The sequence below is a fragment of the Thermobia domestica genome, chromosome 4, assembly GCF_964235325.1.
Source record: "Thermobia domestica chromosome 4, izTheDome1.hap1.1, whole genome shotgun sequence".
In the NCBI taxonomy this organism is placed as follows: Eukaryota; Metazoa; Arthropoda; class Insecta; order Zygentoma; family Lepismatidae; genus Thermobia; species Thermobia domestica.
Genome location: NC_137457.1, coordinates 30,377,588 through 30,393,729, shown reverse-complemented (window position 1 = coordinate 30,393,729; position 16,142 = coordinate 30,377,588). Strand labels below are relative to the sequence as shown.

Genomic DNA, 16,142 nt, shown 5'->3' with positions numbered 1-16,142 from the left:
TCGCTATAGGAATACTTTCAAGTAAGTATTGAAACATACTTCTTATTAGTTTACCGTTCATGTATTTTTCTATTCTTATTCCCATTTACATTTCAAAAAAGCCTCTAAAAAAAATTTTCGTCGTTTTCCGTAACGTCCACATTTTTCCATGTAACACAGCATTCACAATAGAAACATGGATTGACCTTTTACATCTCTTCATACAAAAGTTCTGCAAAATATGCTTTGTTTCTTCTTCTTATCATGTTAAGAAACATGCTACGCACTACAAATAATTACTGTAGTATGGTTTTCATTATTACACATATTAAGGAGTTGACAATTGATTAATCAACTCAAATTGTTAAAAAATAATCAAATAAAGGCCAATAAGCACACTAATTTCCATTCGCCAATTTGCTTTCTTCCAGTAGATATTACGGCAATCAGTGGCGTATTTAGGGGGTGGCTACCGGGCTTCAGCCCCCCCCCCCGAAATCTTACTTAAGTAAAGTATATGAAATATGTTGCAGAATTTTCACATTTTCAGGCAAAGCCCCTCCCGAAACAAAATCGTAAATACGCCACTGACGGCAATGGTACTACAATACGTCACACACTGCACCAGATACGGAAGAATTCAAAGATTTCCCGATTTCCTTTTTAATGAAACACTTTTTCGTTTTTGTGTGTGCAGTTATCGAAATTTAGTGTTGAGAAAGTAAAGCGGCAGATTTTGAGTAATTACCTTTTTAAAGTGTTGAGTTCCTAGTGTTTTTCATTCAAATGATGGTATTATACAAAAATAAATAAATAAATAAATAAATCCGATTTGAGCATTTGTGATTACCGTAAAACGGAAACAAAGAAAAGATTTTGTTTTCTTTTTAATGTAAATCTCATTCTTTTGTATATGTGTGTAATTATACAAACTTAGTGTTGAGAAAATGAAGGCATATCTTTAATAATTTCCATTTTAAGCGTTTTCGATTTGTGATCAATTCACACGTGGGGAAAGACATTTAAATTTTTCTTGATACTAATACACGAACATATATTACAAAGGCAAAGGGAATATAGTAGCACTGTTTTTTTGTTGCACATTACAGTTTAACATCGTTACAGCAAATTTAATAGGTGGGAATTTTCCTAAACACTTTTTTTTTTTTTTAATGGTCTGAAACAATTGAAGTGAGGAATAATAGAGTCACATTAAGGTTATCATTTCAATCCAAATTTTGAAGTATATTGGATTTTATTACTTTCTTGGACGGGATTGTCATTTTTAATGTGGATTTTACTGGAAAAAAAAAAAAAAAAAAAACGCTGGGCACTTTCGGCCTGCGACAAATTCCAACAATTCTGCTTTATTTTTGCCGGACCTCAGTCCGTTATTTTCTTGTATTCCACTTGCTCAAAAACCCTTGAAAGGGCACCATTTTGATACTTTGGATAATGCCCAGCGGAGAATATTGACAACCTGAAATGTATTTCAGCAGAAGCCTTCCAGTATTGCTACGATGAGTGGAAACAACGCCTTCACTGCCGTATAGCAGGTCTAGGAGATAACCTTGATTTGTAGAATGATGAAAATTCGTCGTTAACAGAAAATGAATCTCATTTCTTTTGTAACACATCTCGCAAACCATTAAATATAACTTGTCGTCAACATCCTAAAATTCACTTGCACGTTTCTTATCTGGAACTTTACTCATATATACAAATAAATTAATATCAATACCAATTAGAAACCAAAATAATAATTTTGTTTCACTTGCCTTCCAGAAATTCCACAACACGCTCTGTGCATTCCATCACACCATCTACAGCACGATCAAAACACTTTTTATGTTGTCTTTCTAATCCCTCTGTCATCTTGTGGTCTTTAAATAACGGACAGAATAAAGGCTGAAAGAAAAATAAGAACATATCAGTATATTGCAATGTTATTACTACAGGGATGGGTATTGTTTTGAGCTCGTACTATACATAGCTTTTCTTCTAAATTGTTGATAGATGATGTTAATCTCCTGGCCAATCAGGTTAATCAGCTTAAGTTTGCCGTGACGTAAGCACTGGCCCACTCACAATCAGAAGGAAATTATTGTATACATCCGCGCGTACAGCTGACAGCCAGTGTGCGAAGCAATACGCAGGAGTGGACACAGAGCTTCCGATTGACGATCACGTAGCAGTCAGTCACGTTCGAGGATCAGTTAATTAACAAACAGTAGGAAACATCCGAAATTTCTTTATCCATGGGATCATTGTTCCTTCCGTTACAACAAAATTTATAGACTTTCTGACCCCAATCAGAAATAAGCGTTCTACCACTGAGTCACCGTGGCTTTATATACAATGGAAGAGAATAAAGGTGCTTACAAATCTCACATCTTAAAAAAGAAAAATCCTTCGTTGTCTCTCTGGGTCTTATTCAGTAATTTTAGTCAACGCGACGCAACAATTGCATCTTAATTTGCTGTAATAAGCATAGCAGTTATAATTGCTCATTATTTTATTACGTTGTGTTGTGATAAGCAAATTGTACCATGAAAACATCTGTCTTTAATACATTTATGGAAAACCTCGTGGTAAATAGAGAAATTTTAAACTTGTGAATTATAATATAAAATTGTAATCTCAATAAAGTACATTGTGCTGTTCCCTGTGCTTCTGCTCTGTGTTTATTTAAAAATACGTAGTTGCTTGGTTGGATCTGAGTTATTTCAGCACTCAGGGTAAATTATGCGTGGACCTAAAGCTTAACATGGGTTCCCAAAAGGAATCGAAGCTGGGTCTCCCATACTGAAAGCGCGTACGCTAACCATATAACTAAGGAAGCTCACGAGTAAGAGCTTATCATTCACATTGAAGTTTGTAGAAAGAGGCGATACAAATTGTATTCTAAAGTTTAAAAGTAATTTTCTTGTAAATTAGGATCACTGTTGATTTCAGCCGAAATTTCCTTCACCGTGGGAGCCTTGTTGCTTCCACTGCACCAAAATATATACACTTTCTGACGGATGACACGCTTTGTAAAATCATCCATTTTTTCAATCGTGCACCTTTATTTTTCACCCCGTCTCTTGTCTTTACGGGTGTTCAAACTTTCCCCTCTTTCAAGAATTCCTTTTTTACGCTCACTGACACGTCATATCAACGGTAAGCTAGGAACATCATTCACACTCTTACAGGGATCGGCAGGTCGTAAGTTTGAATACACATTTAAAACAATTTGCCTTGCTTGGCTATTTAATGGACTGCCACCTCTATGTAATCGAAAATAACACGCAGGTGAAAAGATACTGAACCCCCACACAGGACGCCATATTGCACATGTACAACAAAAAACAAGCTATTTTATACATATATATAAATTATTGTACTTCACAGATATATTGTAGTTCTTTGATCAAATCATAACTGCAAAGTTTGTTCTATATAAAGGGTTTAAAATGAGGGATTATTTGTATGCGCGCATTAATAAACCGCACTGCTTGTTACAGAAAATGTTGCAACCTTCTGTTCGTTTCTAGAACTAAGATCATTGCGTATTTTTGAACATGCTTTATGTATATATTAACTATTTGTTACTTCAAACTGCTAATAATTTTAATTATGTACAGTAAATGTTAAAAATCAGGTTCAGTAGTAGGAAACTCTTTCATAATGGTGCAGTTTCAACACTACTTGGAATTACTTATGATTAGTGATTTGGAGCTACTGAAACTACGTCACTGAAAGCTTGTGTTGACCACGAGTATAGTAAAACCAGTAAGTTAGAATGTGTTATATGAATTAGGGATGGCCAGATCCGGATCGCACTTGGGTCCGGATATCCGGTATCCGAAAATTGGATCCGGATCCGAAAACAAATTTGATTGAGTAACACTGTTGACTTTGGTGAGAGCAATCTCACTTTCAGATTCGATTCTAGTGCAAACACTCGATCGAGAAGGTAGTAAATCTTTTTTAAAGCAGTCATCTTGATTGAAGTTTGTCCTTTGTTTTCTGTAACATTAGTCAAATGCTGGAATGAAACCTTAGTCACAAGCTCAGGTTTCTTCATTAGGCTCAGGCTGCTTCCTTTCCTAATTCTTACTGAGTTATTGTGGTCACTGAATGACACCAATTCCCAGTCGTGATGGGCTAGGCCATAGCTAATAGAACAGCCCATAAAATATAGATCAAATCAAATTAACAAGCAACTTCCTTTTCTTGCTCTTGATGGTTTTTTTTTTTTTCTTTAAAAATACGTTTCTCTGTAACTGTACCACATAAGTTAGTATTAAGAATTGTAGTAGAGATAAAATTCTAAATATCAATTTATGTATCAAAATTAATGTGTTAATGTAGCTGAATGTGTATACAAAATACCATATGCAGCCTCGAGCAGTAAAATATATCTTTGTAATTAGTAATCCACCACTATTCAATCTTAATAGTTTGTATAAGGAGCTTTATCATTCACGCAAACACATATCCGGATCCAGAGGGAGAGCGAAGGGTCGTTCTTCCCTACTCCAGCGGCACCAACAAAGTGTACTTTAGTAGTAATTTGCGGCAATTTCAGATCATGTAAGTAATTTGTCACTGCTAGCATCACCAACCGCCCCCCTAAGAGTCCATCCACCCCCTCCAGGATTCCGTCCTGGATCCGCCCCTGCGCAAACATAATATACAACCAGGGCCGGCGCGAGGGGGGGTCGAGCCGTGCCATCGCCCAGGGCGGCAACTCTAATGGGCGGCAAAATTTGAAAAAAGAAAATAATATTATCAAAATATAATGCTTCGTTATAGGCCCACATGGAAAAATAAAATGTGTTCAACTGAGAATGCAATTAAACTTACTTCATTCACATTCATGAAATTCAGAACATTCCCTTCATTTTCAGTTATCAAACTACTAGCCACAGGTATCTCATTCAATATTTCCCTTGCCGTCATTTTGCTACAGAGCAAATTACAATAATAGTTCGTTGTGTACAAATTACACACAATAATGGGGAATGTCTCGTAAAAATTTGCTAACACTTTCTTAGTTTCGTACCGATAACAGACCAGGGTGGAAAAAAATCATGATTTTTTTTTAAAAAAAATCATTTTTGTTGATTTTTTTGATTTAAATCGATTTTTTTGATTTAAATCAAATCTTTCTCCTCGTATAATACAAGTCGCGAACTGAAGAAAAAGCATTAGGAATTAGTATTAAATGCTAATTATGCCATTTAAATGAAAGTATTGGGGTTGAATTTTGAATTATCCCTAATCGATAACCTATATCAATCCCAAACAATGTTTCTTAACCCTTTTAAATTATGGCTCATTTTAAAGGTAAACTATAGACTTTCAGTCAAGCAGCTACAGCATCATCCCTATTTATCCTAGGATCATGGTACATACATCACTCTCTTTAGAATAGAACAGCTTTTGAAACGATAACATTCACATTTCCGTATCATGTCCCTGAAGCGAGAAATTTTGAGAGTAATCGGCATTTTTTTAAACTTTTTAAATTTAAGTTTTGATCCCCTTTGGATTCCCCTGTGTTAACGCACAGATCTCAAAATCAACTGGGAAATACTAAGGGGTGTACTAAATGTGTGTACTAAATGTGTGTGCAAAATGTCAAGCTTCTATCTTGAGTAGTAAGGGTGGGGAAACTATTTAACAATGAGCTAAGAACATTCCCATAATGCCCCAGACGACCCGGATGTAATATAAAAATTTCCTCAGACAATCCTATTTATCCTATGATCAGGGTTGGCAAAAACCATTATTTTTATTGATAAAAACGGAAAACCGTTTTTTTGGGTTTAAACTTTTTTTTTTTTTAATTAATAATTTGCTCTACATACTTATACCACATATAAACATAAACAAGTTTTTTTCCGCCTTGGTGTTATTATGCAACAACCGGGTTATGCTACAAGGGGCCACATAAGCCCAAAGTGGAATCCAAACCGCTTCTCGGCTTACATCCGAGAGAAATTATCCTCCGTTTGAACTCTTAACCGGGACTAATTGGCCACAAATGCGATACGTCTGCCGACTCACTCACGAAGGACTCCTGATAAAAAAAAATACGTTGTACTAATCTCTACATACTTGTTAATATAACTGTCAAGAGTCATTTCAGAAGGAAAAAAGATAATCAGTTACACAAGTGAAACCATTATACAGAATTACATATGGATAATTTCAAAGTACTGCAGAGTACAGAAGAACTAATTTAGTCCAAGTTAGTTCACTACCTACACTTGGTTTTTAGTCCAAGTTAAAGAAATACGACGACTTAATTTGCATATCAGCAAGAAAAGTGAATTAAGATACGAATTATTTGAGTCCACTTTGGCTCTGGCCCATTTATACATATATAGTTACAAAAGATACTTCTGATTTCAATAAATGCCTCTCGTGAGGTTTGTAACCCCTTCCCCCCCGAAGTACGGCATTTCAATGTATTTTATCAATAGTAAACATTATTAAAACGAAACAATATTTAGAATTTCTTTGATTGCAATTGCATAACAATAATAAACTATTTAAAAAATCACAAAAGAAACATTCATAAACTTATATATTTTTTTAAAAAAAAAAAGTTCCTTTTGTAGTATAATCTCTTTGAGTAATGAATGGGGAATTTAGGTCTGAATATAATACGGATAATATACGGGAGTGAAACGTGACAACACACAAATGTGTGTTCATCAAGATTTTACGAACATTTTTCGTTTTTTGGTTTAAACCACATTGGTTTAAACCAGCCAACCCTGTCTAGGATCATGATTTGTACATTATTCTATTCAGAATAAAACAAATTTTCAAACGGTACCCTTCAAATGTCTCCATCATGTATCTGGGGCGAGTAAATCACGAAAAAAGGAATTGTTTGTTAAAAATATCTTTTTTTTTTTTTTTTTAATTTTTACCTCTATGGACCTCTCCCCCTGTTTTAAGGCAGAGATTTGAAACAAATCTGAAAAATACTGAGGGGTGCACTGAGTAAATGTGCAAAATTTCAATTTTGTAGGTGCAAAAGTAAGCCCGCGAAAAATAATATTCCCCAAATACCCCAGATTCCCGTATAAAAAAGGATCTCAGGTAACAGTTTCCTGAGACATCCCTATTTATCCTAGGAGCATAGTACGTACATCATTTTCTTCAGAATAGAACAGCCTTTCAAACGGTACCATTCACGTGTCTCCCTCTGAGGCGGGAAATTCACGAAAAAAGCTAATTTTTTTTGTTAAAAATTTCATTTTTTTAAAAACATTTTTGCCCCTCTGGACCCCGCTGTTTCCACGCAGAGATCTGAAAATTATTAAGGGATGGACTGAACGAGTGTGCAAAATTTCAGTCTTCTGATTGCAAAATGTAACCCGCCAAAAAATAACAATAATACGCATAACAAAAAATATCTTTTTAAATTTATGATGTCATCACACACTATGCCTCAACGCAGAAAGGCCTGAAGGCATATGTAACATGTTCTAAAATGCCTCCAGTCTTGAAGAAAACGAAGTAAAAAGCCTTATTGGAACTTTTTTAATCGAATAATGAAGATTCTACCCTATCACCTAAAAATAGATGATATAATTTAAAAGGTTAAGCATTAGGGAAAAAGCACAGCAACGTTTATCAAGATGACACTTTTTTTCACAAAAGTTAACTGATATTTGGCAGGGGCCTATCTTTAAAAACTCAGAACTAGCTTGCGGCATGAAATACATAAATTTCGCCTGAAGTTATAAAATTAAAAAAAAAAAAATGCAGACGGGATAGGATCCCTTTAAATACGCCTTATTATCTGGAAACAAACACACACACAAAAAAGAATTTTTGTCTTAAATGTCGATGGCGATTTCCCCGTTGGAATAGTTAACGATTTTAAAACCCGGACCCAATGTTACGAAAAGAAGAAAGCAGGATTGCTCCGTTACTTGTTCAAAACGGGATTTTCCCTAATCATCCTCTGCATGACACTTGTTTTCATACTATACTGTACATTTGAGTCTCATTGTATTATGATTATCAACTTCCATAATCGAAATAACAGAGCAAAAACGGGATTTAATTTATTTTCACTTTAAATTAATTTATTTCGGAATTCGATTTAAATCAACGATTTTTATTAAAAAAACCAAGTGATTTAAATCTTGATTTAAATCGTGATTTAAATCAGGCTGATTTAAATCAATCCACCCTGTAACAGACACCACTGGTCTAGGACTGACAGAAGAAATAATTAAACAGCTAAAGGAAATAAACATTCCTATCGAAGACATGAGGGGCCAAGGATATGACAATGGTTCCGCTGTGAAAGGCATACATTCAGGTATTCAGAAGAGAATTTTAGAAATAAATTCCCGAGCCTTCTATGTTCCTTGTAGTAGTCATTCACTAAACCTTGTCGTTAACGATGCAGCCACAGCATCTTGGTTCCTTTTTTTTTTTTATATATATATATATATATATATATATATATATATATATATATATATATATATATATATATATATATATATATATATATATAGTTAAAAAGTTTATGACTTTTTGTTTGTGTCAGTTCAACGTTGGGCATACTAAACGAGCATATTAGTAGTCTCACTTTAAAACCAATAAGCACCCAAAGTAGGAGAGCCGAATTGATGCTCTGACTCTACTTACGTTGGATATCAAATAGGGGAGGCTGCCTCATCTGAGAACATGATGGCTGAAAGGAGAACGTCGCCATGTTCCAACTGCTTGAGCATGGCGTCACAGAAGTTGAACCGGATGTCCAAATCTTCATCATGCAGATCCTGGACTATCTTGATTTTGTAACCTTTGGCCTTGATCATCTTCTTGGCTATCTTAAACACGGTTGTCTGTGGAATTCCGAGTTCCATGGACCGTCTAGGAATCGACTTCTGTGGGCTGTTGATGATGCTTTCCCTTACCCTGCTCACTGTTGCAGGCGATGTTGGCGGCCTCCCACTTCGAGGACGGTCCAGGACGCTTCCTGTCTCCAAGAACTTAGCATGCCACTTTCGGATTGCACTCTCAGTCGGTGCCGGCTTTTTGAACTCTTTGGTGAACTTTCGACACACCAAAATTGGTGATTTTAGCTCTGCGTACCACAGATCACATTGCGCTTTCTCTTTCAACGACGCCATGTTTGATACGGTAAAAAAAAAAAGTCTTCTCAGAGGAGTTTTTCATTTATTTATTTCTTTAAAAGACACACACACCAATACAGCTTACAACTTACTTTTAACAGTCAACATTGAAACAACAATGAAAACAACAATTTGGTAAGAAACTGACCCTTGCCCTCCCTCTCTCAACGTGTTCAGAGTTGCCGCTTATCTAACAGTGTTGCCAACTAAAAATTTAATCCTTCCGCTACCGTTTGCACTTTATTTGATTTCATTATGAGCATTTTTATGAAAATTATAAGCAAATTAAATCCGTCCAGACTTTATGAAAACCCTGTATAAGTTGAACTCATGCAAATAAATTACTAATTCATTGAACGTTAATTTTGACTTTGTCTCTTATACTTATTCCGAGCTTGATCTGACCGAAAATTCCTAAATATGCTCATAACAATGGACAACTCTGTGCAAAATGATTGACTTATGATAAACCACTCTGCAGGCAATTTGCTCTTTGCTCTAATACTTTCTCGTAATTAGAATATGTTGAAAACGAAGAATATTTTATTTCAACTCTAAGTAAACACTGGCAAATAGTTATTGGAAAACTGTTAATGAAACCTATAATATATATATATATATTTGGTCTAGGAATTAATTCGTGCGGGTGGACAAGAGATGGCGCAACGAACGGAGCGTCCCACAGTTCCGTGTATCCACACATGTGTTGCAAACCCCTGTCATCGCGTATCGTTCGTAGTATCGGGCAGTGGATTAAAGCGTCAACAACACCAGTTTGTAGTTAAGTGAACATGGCGCAATTTGTGCCTGATAAAGTGTTTTTGCGGGGTGTCCTGCTGCATTACTGCAGAAAAGTGCGACTGAAAGTCATCGTATTTTGGTGGAAGTGTATGGTGACCATGCTCTAGCTGAGCGAACGTGTCAGAAGTGGTTTGCACGGTTTAGAAGTGGTGATTTCGGCTTGGAAGACCAAGAGCGAGCTGGACCGCCAAAAAAATTTCAAGACGAAGAATTGACAGCATTGCTCGAGCAGGATTCGTGTCAAACGCAGGAACAACTTGCAGCAGCATTAGGCGTTGATCAAACAACAGTCTCCAAACGCTTGAAAGCCATGGGAATGATTCAAAAGATGTCACATTGGGTTCCACATGAATTGAAAGACAGAGACATTGAAAGACGAAACACCATTTGCGAATTGCTGCTTCAACGACAGAGCAGAAAGGGGTTTCTGCATCGAATTATTACGGGTGATGAGAAGTGGATCCATTACGAGAACCCTAAACGAAAAAAGGCCTGGGTGAAACCAGGTGAACCAGGTTCATCACAACCAAAACGAGATATTCACTGTGCAAAGGTTATGCTGTGCATATGGTGGGATATGAAAGGTGTGGTGTACTATGGGCTGCTGCAACCGGGTGAAACTATGAATGGAGAACGTTATCGACGACAATTAATGCGTTTGAAGCAAGCTCTGGCCAGAACACGACCAGAATGGGAGAACAGACATGATAAACTTATTGTTCAACATGATAACGCTCGCCCACATGTCGCAAAACCGGTCAAAACCTATTTAGAAAATGTCGGATGGGAAGTTTTACCCCACCCGCCGTATTCACCAGACGTTGCTCCTTCGGACTACTACTTGTTCGATTGCATGAACAACGATTTGATTGGACAGCGGTTTACTTCTTCAGAAGATATCGAAACATGGGTCTCTGACTGGATCGCTTCCAAGGATGAGGACTTCTTTCGCCACGGAATCCGTACATTGCCTGACAGATGGGCGAAAGTGGTGGCTAGCGATGGACAATATTTTTCTTAAGGTATTTATGTATTTTGTGTTTGTACTACAGCTTCAATGTGTGCGTACCAACCGCACGAATTAATTCCTAGACCAAATATATATATGTATTTCTAGAAATTCTCTTTAAATGTCATCGACAGGTATTTGACCAATCACATATAATAATTTGTTTATTTTATTTTTTTCAGTTTTGGCCATTTGTTTACATCTTTCGGATGTGACTACCATATATTCTAGTAAATGTTTCTTTTTCTTTTTCTTTTTTTTTTTTCCACTTTTCTGTATAAGTGATCCTTATATTTTGGTTTACATGTTTTTAGTGCTTTGAGAAAGGTTTGCATGTATGTATGTATGGTGAGTTAATAATGGTTTTATATTCTGAAAGAAGATTTTTAGTCTGCTTTTAGTATGCAAAAAAGCCCCGAGTTCCCTGAAGAAGTCATGTTATTCTCCCCTTGTTGGCATGCTGGACAACTTGCTGGCTACACCAATGTTACAAAATTTGGTCTTTGTATAGCAGTTGATAGTGTGTGTTTATCCTCTAACTGAACACCCGAAAATACCCTCTCTTAACTTGGAGAATAAGAAGCTGTTTCAAATAGTACTCCAAATGTCCCAGTACCACAAGTGTTGCGCTTTCTTCGCCACCAGACTCCCGTTATTGCTCGGCCTACGACCTCGCACTACAAAAGCCTCTAATCATACTCAATTTAAAAAGAAATGTTTCGGGGATTCGCCCTCAGATCCTCTGATATCTCATTTCATCGGCCTACGGCCTAGTACCTCTTGTCATTTCTTCAATCTGCACCTCTTGCTCATCTACGGGGAGTAACACTTCAGGCTCCATTACTATTGTTGAACGTCATCCTTTTATGTGTTTCCACAATGTGCTGATACTTCTTTTATTTCGTATTTCAATTTTGCAATATTTGCAGGTGGCAGTTCATTTTGATATTTCACTCTGAAAGTGTTTCCAAATAGCACTCTTGCCCATCCTGGATTACCTCTATCGTAGAACACAACCACACAGCACCAGGACGTAAAATAAAATGCCATCGAATACAGTTCAGTTCAGCGATGCCGTTGTTAATTCAGACAGTCAAATGAAAAACCATACGGCAGTACAAGATAAGCAAATGACGATTAAGTACAGATCAGCTTTGCATTACCATTGCTACCAATACAAAGTTCAAATTTCGGATACGTACGACCCACGTAGTTTTATAGAAACGGGAAAGTACCTACTGTGTGTTTCTTCTAACAAGGAACCCTAGGTATCTATCAGAGCCCGATTTTTATGAAACTTTGTATATAGATAGAGTACCTTGGGAGACACGCACAGCCAAAATTGTAGCTGCAGAATCCAAGACGTTGGGACACTAGGGCTCGAGAAAGATCAAAAGTGGAACATTAATACATTAAGGACATGGTGAGAATATACACGTTTTTCTTTAAAACTAGTCATTGTAACGACACGAAATAAGCATACATGGATACGAGGTGTTATATTTGATCTGTTAAAGGTGACAAAAAGAATATCCATCATCTTGGAAGATTCCATGTTGAAACTGGTGCGATTGGTGTAAATGAGAAGAGGGTCAGTTTGAACGTAAATTGACACAGAAACCTGTTGGTGAAGTCTGTTGTGGGATTACACTATGCCTATGCTTCTGGTAGAGTCGTTTAGATACAAAATGAACAAAGGTATCTAATGACACTCGAGCAGATGGAGCGCTATGAGTGAACTGATAGGAGTTCTGATTTCTGTTCGAATTACTGGAAATATAATAAATAGTTACAAGTTAATGCTAACCATGGCATTATTATGAAGAACCCGTCGTATCAGCACATCCACACCAATTATATGTTGACTGACACAAATCATGTAGGACTAAAATTATATTTCGCTTTGTTTTTCTAGTTGCACTGATCCCACTCATGGCGCACCATAACCTGCATCTGTTCAAGTGTCATGAGATACACTTTGCTCATCTTGTATCTAAACCACTCTGTCAGAAGCACAGAAATAATGTAATCCCACAACAGACTTCACCAACTGGTTTTTGTGTCTATCTTCAAATTGATGCATCGCCTGACCCTATTCTCATTTACACCAATCGCACCAGTTTCAATATTGCCTCTTTCAAGATGGCGGATATACTTTTCATAAGTTTTAACAGATCATATCTACCATCTCGTATCCATGTATGCTCATTTCGTGTCGTTACAATAACCAGTTTTAAAGAAAAACGTGCATTCTCTCACCATGTCCTTATTGTACTGACGTTTCACATTTGATCTTTCTCGAGCCCTAGTGTCCCAAAGTCTTGGATTCTGCAGCTACAATTTTGGCTGTGCGCGTTTCGCGAGGTACTCTATCTATATACAAAGTTTCATAAAAATCGGGCTTTGATAGATACCTAGGGTTCCTTGTAAGCTTAGTAAACTTTTTTTTTTTTTTTAACATAACGTAAGTCGCATGTTACAAAGCAATAAGTTATCAAACAGAGTTAACAACCCAAGGAGCGCACAACGCCGACAAACAAAAATTTAATGATTACTCACGGTGCCCGAAAACTCTTATGTAATTTAATACATATATATTTTTTTAAAAAAATGCGAAAATTGCACCTGAAACGAGACGAGACATCCATGAAATGATGGAAGTTAATACAACTTTCAAATGTTAATTTAGAACCTATTCAGTAAACGTGATATTATTATTTTCTCACCGACTTACGTTCAAGAATATTTTTCTCTTTAATTATTTTAATTAGTACTTTCTTGAATGAATTGTAGGATGTTCGCTTAAACATTGTCATTCAGGTTAGTTCGTTACTTATATAGGCTAGGTTTAAATGTTTTTAAAAAGGGTTGTTCTATTGTTCGAAGACTTTAAGGTATTTCTGTCCAGGGGGTGTACATTTCATTAAGTTTATTGTAAGTTAAGAGCAGACATACAACAGAAGCAACGGGTAATTACCATGAATAACAAACACAGGGAACCACCATCTAATAAACATTGTTTTTAAGCAAATGGACAGATCTGTAACGGTTTATTTTATACATATGGATATTTTAGTTCTCGGTCTGAATCAAAGGCCTAAAATATTCAAAACAGGAGTCCAAATCCAAACTTCAGATCCAAGATCCGAATTTCCGGATTCGGATTCAGGAACCAGATATCCGGATCTAAATTACCAGATCCGGATCCGTCTGGCCATCCCTAATATGAATGTAACCGATGGTGCCCCCACTCCTCAACTAGTAAGGGAACCAATGATAGGTTAGACCCTTGGGAATTATACTGGGTATTAAAAAAAAAAAAAAAAAAAAAAAAGTACCCAAAGGCCACAGGAAATTATACGACAGATCAAAATAAAGCGAAATTGGTATGTACTGGTATACCCTGCGGGACCTTCTCTAGACGTTACCTCAGCACAAAATTTAATCATATGGCAATGTCATAGATCAGGGTTCCTACTGATCCATGGAGAAATCTATTCTCTTGACTTCTCCGTGACTTTTTCTGACCTTTGGCAGGAAATTCCCTGACTTTCATGCCAGATTTCGGATGACGCTGACATACAAATAAGGATGAATATTTATATATGAGAACGTTTATTCTCAAATAGTAATCAATTTCCCATACATTCCACTTACCTCCCATAAAAGTCTGAGCAACGCCCCATACTGTGATCATTGATATCTACCCACAAACAAAAAAATAGCAATAAAAAACAAATAGGTATTATAATGGGTGGTTAAGCTGAAATTGATGTACAATTGATGTTAAAAATATATATACATATATATCTTACAAAATTTTCCTGACTTTCTCTGATTTCCAGTCTTCTTCATTGAGCTTCCCTCACCTGCACCATTTTCCCCGAGTCTCCCTGATTTTCCTGACCAGTAGGAACCCCGTAGATAACTTTCAGACCATAGCACTGATCTACGAATCCATCAAGTAGAAAGATAGCTTGCCTACGAAGATTCTTTTCAGATGGCAATTAAAGATGATGGACTCCATCAATTAGCATCATCGGTACAACTTATGTATATGAATAAAAGTGAACCGAACTTATTCGCTAATAGATCGATGATTAATTGTATATGCTTTCAACTTCCTGAGAAGAAGAACTGACATAATGCAATTTCAATTAACAACTACCAAGTAATTGAAGCACATCACTATGAAGTTGACTGAAGAATCAACTCGAACTACAAGATATCACGCCTGAACCTAAACTAACGTCAGGAAAAGTAAGAATAGTGCTTTAATAGGACCCATTTGAGGAAATAAAGGAGGGAGCATTACCAATGAATCGTTCTTAAGAAAGTAACTCATGCAGGAGTCAAAACTGAAATTAAATTTTTAGTTCAACGTTTGTACCCTTTCGGCTAAAGGAGGCTAATAAATAATTCAAGTGATTGATAATGGAGGAAGTGGCAGAATCAAAATGTGGGAGGAAACAGGAGAACCCTGAGAAAAATTTTACTGAAGCAGGGTAAAAAAAAAGTAAATTATAAATACGCCAAAGATTAAAAACAATCTGGAACAAAAAAAAAAATAAGAAAGAAAGAAAGAAGTGCAGTGCCCTGTAGAAAGCAGTGTTCCAATCAATTTTATTTTTGTGTAAGTGAAAAGAATTGAAGGAGATTAGAAAGGAAGAAATACACAGCAACAAATTACAAGCTGAAAAAAAAAAAAAAGCTAACTGTATATAGCTTAGTCTTCAATAAAAACCTACAACTTGTAGAATTGTACTTCTTTACTAACTACAACTCCTAGGATGACAAATGGTATCAGTTTCATTGGTTGATTTGAAAAAAGAAAATGAAATCTTGCAGTTTAACGTCCCACGATTGTGCCCTTAAGGCAAAGGGAGACGGATGATTGAGGCGAGTGAATGATGATGGAAGAATTGGTGGAATGACTGTGGAAGGAAACGGGAGTACCCCGAGAATATCCACGGACACGATGTTGAGCACCACAAACTTGCCTGGCCAAGAATCGAACCAGGGACATAACTCTGAGCTAACAACTGAATTGATCTAACTGCAGCTGAGAACAAGAAAAGCATGACACTAAAACGATATACCCGTACTCAAATAGAAATGTAACTTGAAATTAATATAGGAACTCCATGAATGTTATAATAACTGTTAGAGTACAATAAGAAAATAGCACG

General features: G+C 36.3%; 1 protein-coding gene across 1 annotated transcript in view; it reads right to left on the bottom strand.

Annotated features, from left to right (window-relative positions):
• LOC145683806 (E3 SUMO-protein ligase NSE2-like) overlaps positions 1-16,142 on the bottom strand; it is a 106,591-nt gene that overhangs the window by 76,131 nt on the left and 14,318 nt on the right. Inside the window, exon 2 of the mRNA XM_081755397.1 lies at positions 1,758-1,887. Coding sequence (XP_081611523.1) covers positions 1,758-1,854 — 97 coding nt within the window. The 5' untranslated portion in view covers positions 1,855-1,887. The remainder of the gene's footprint in view (positions 1-1,757; positions 1,888-16,142) is intronic.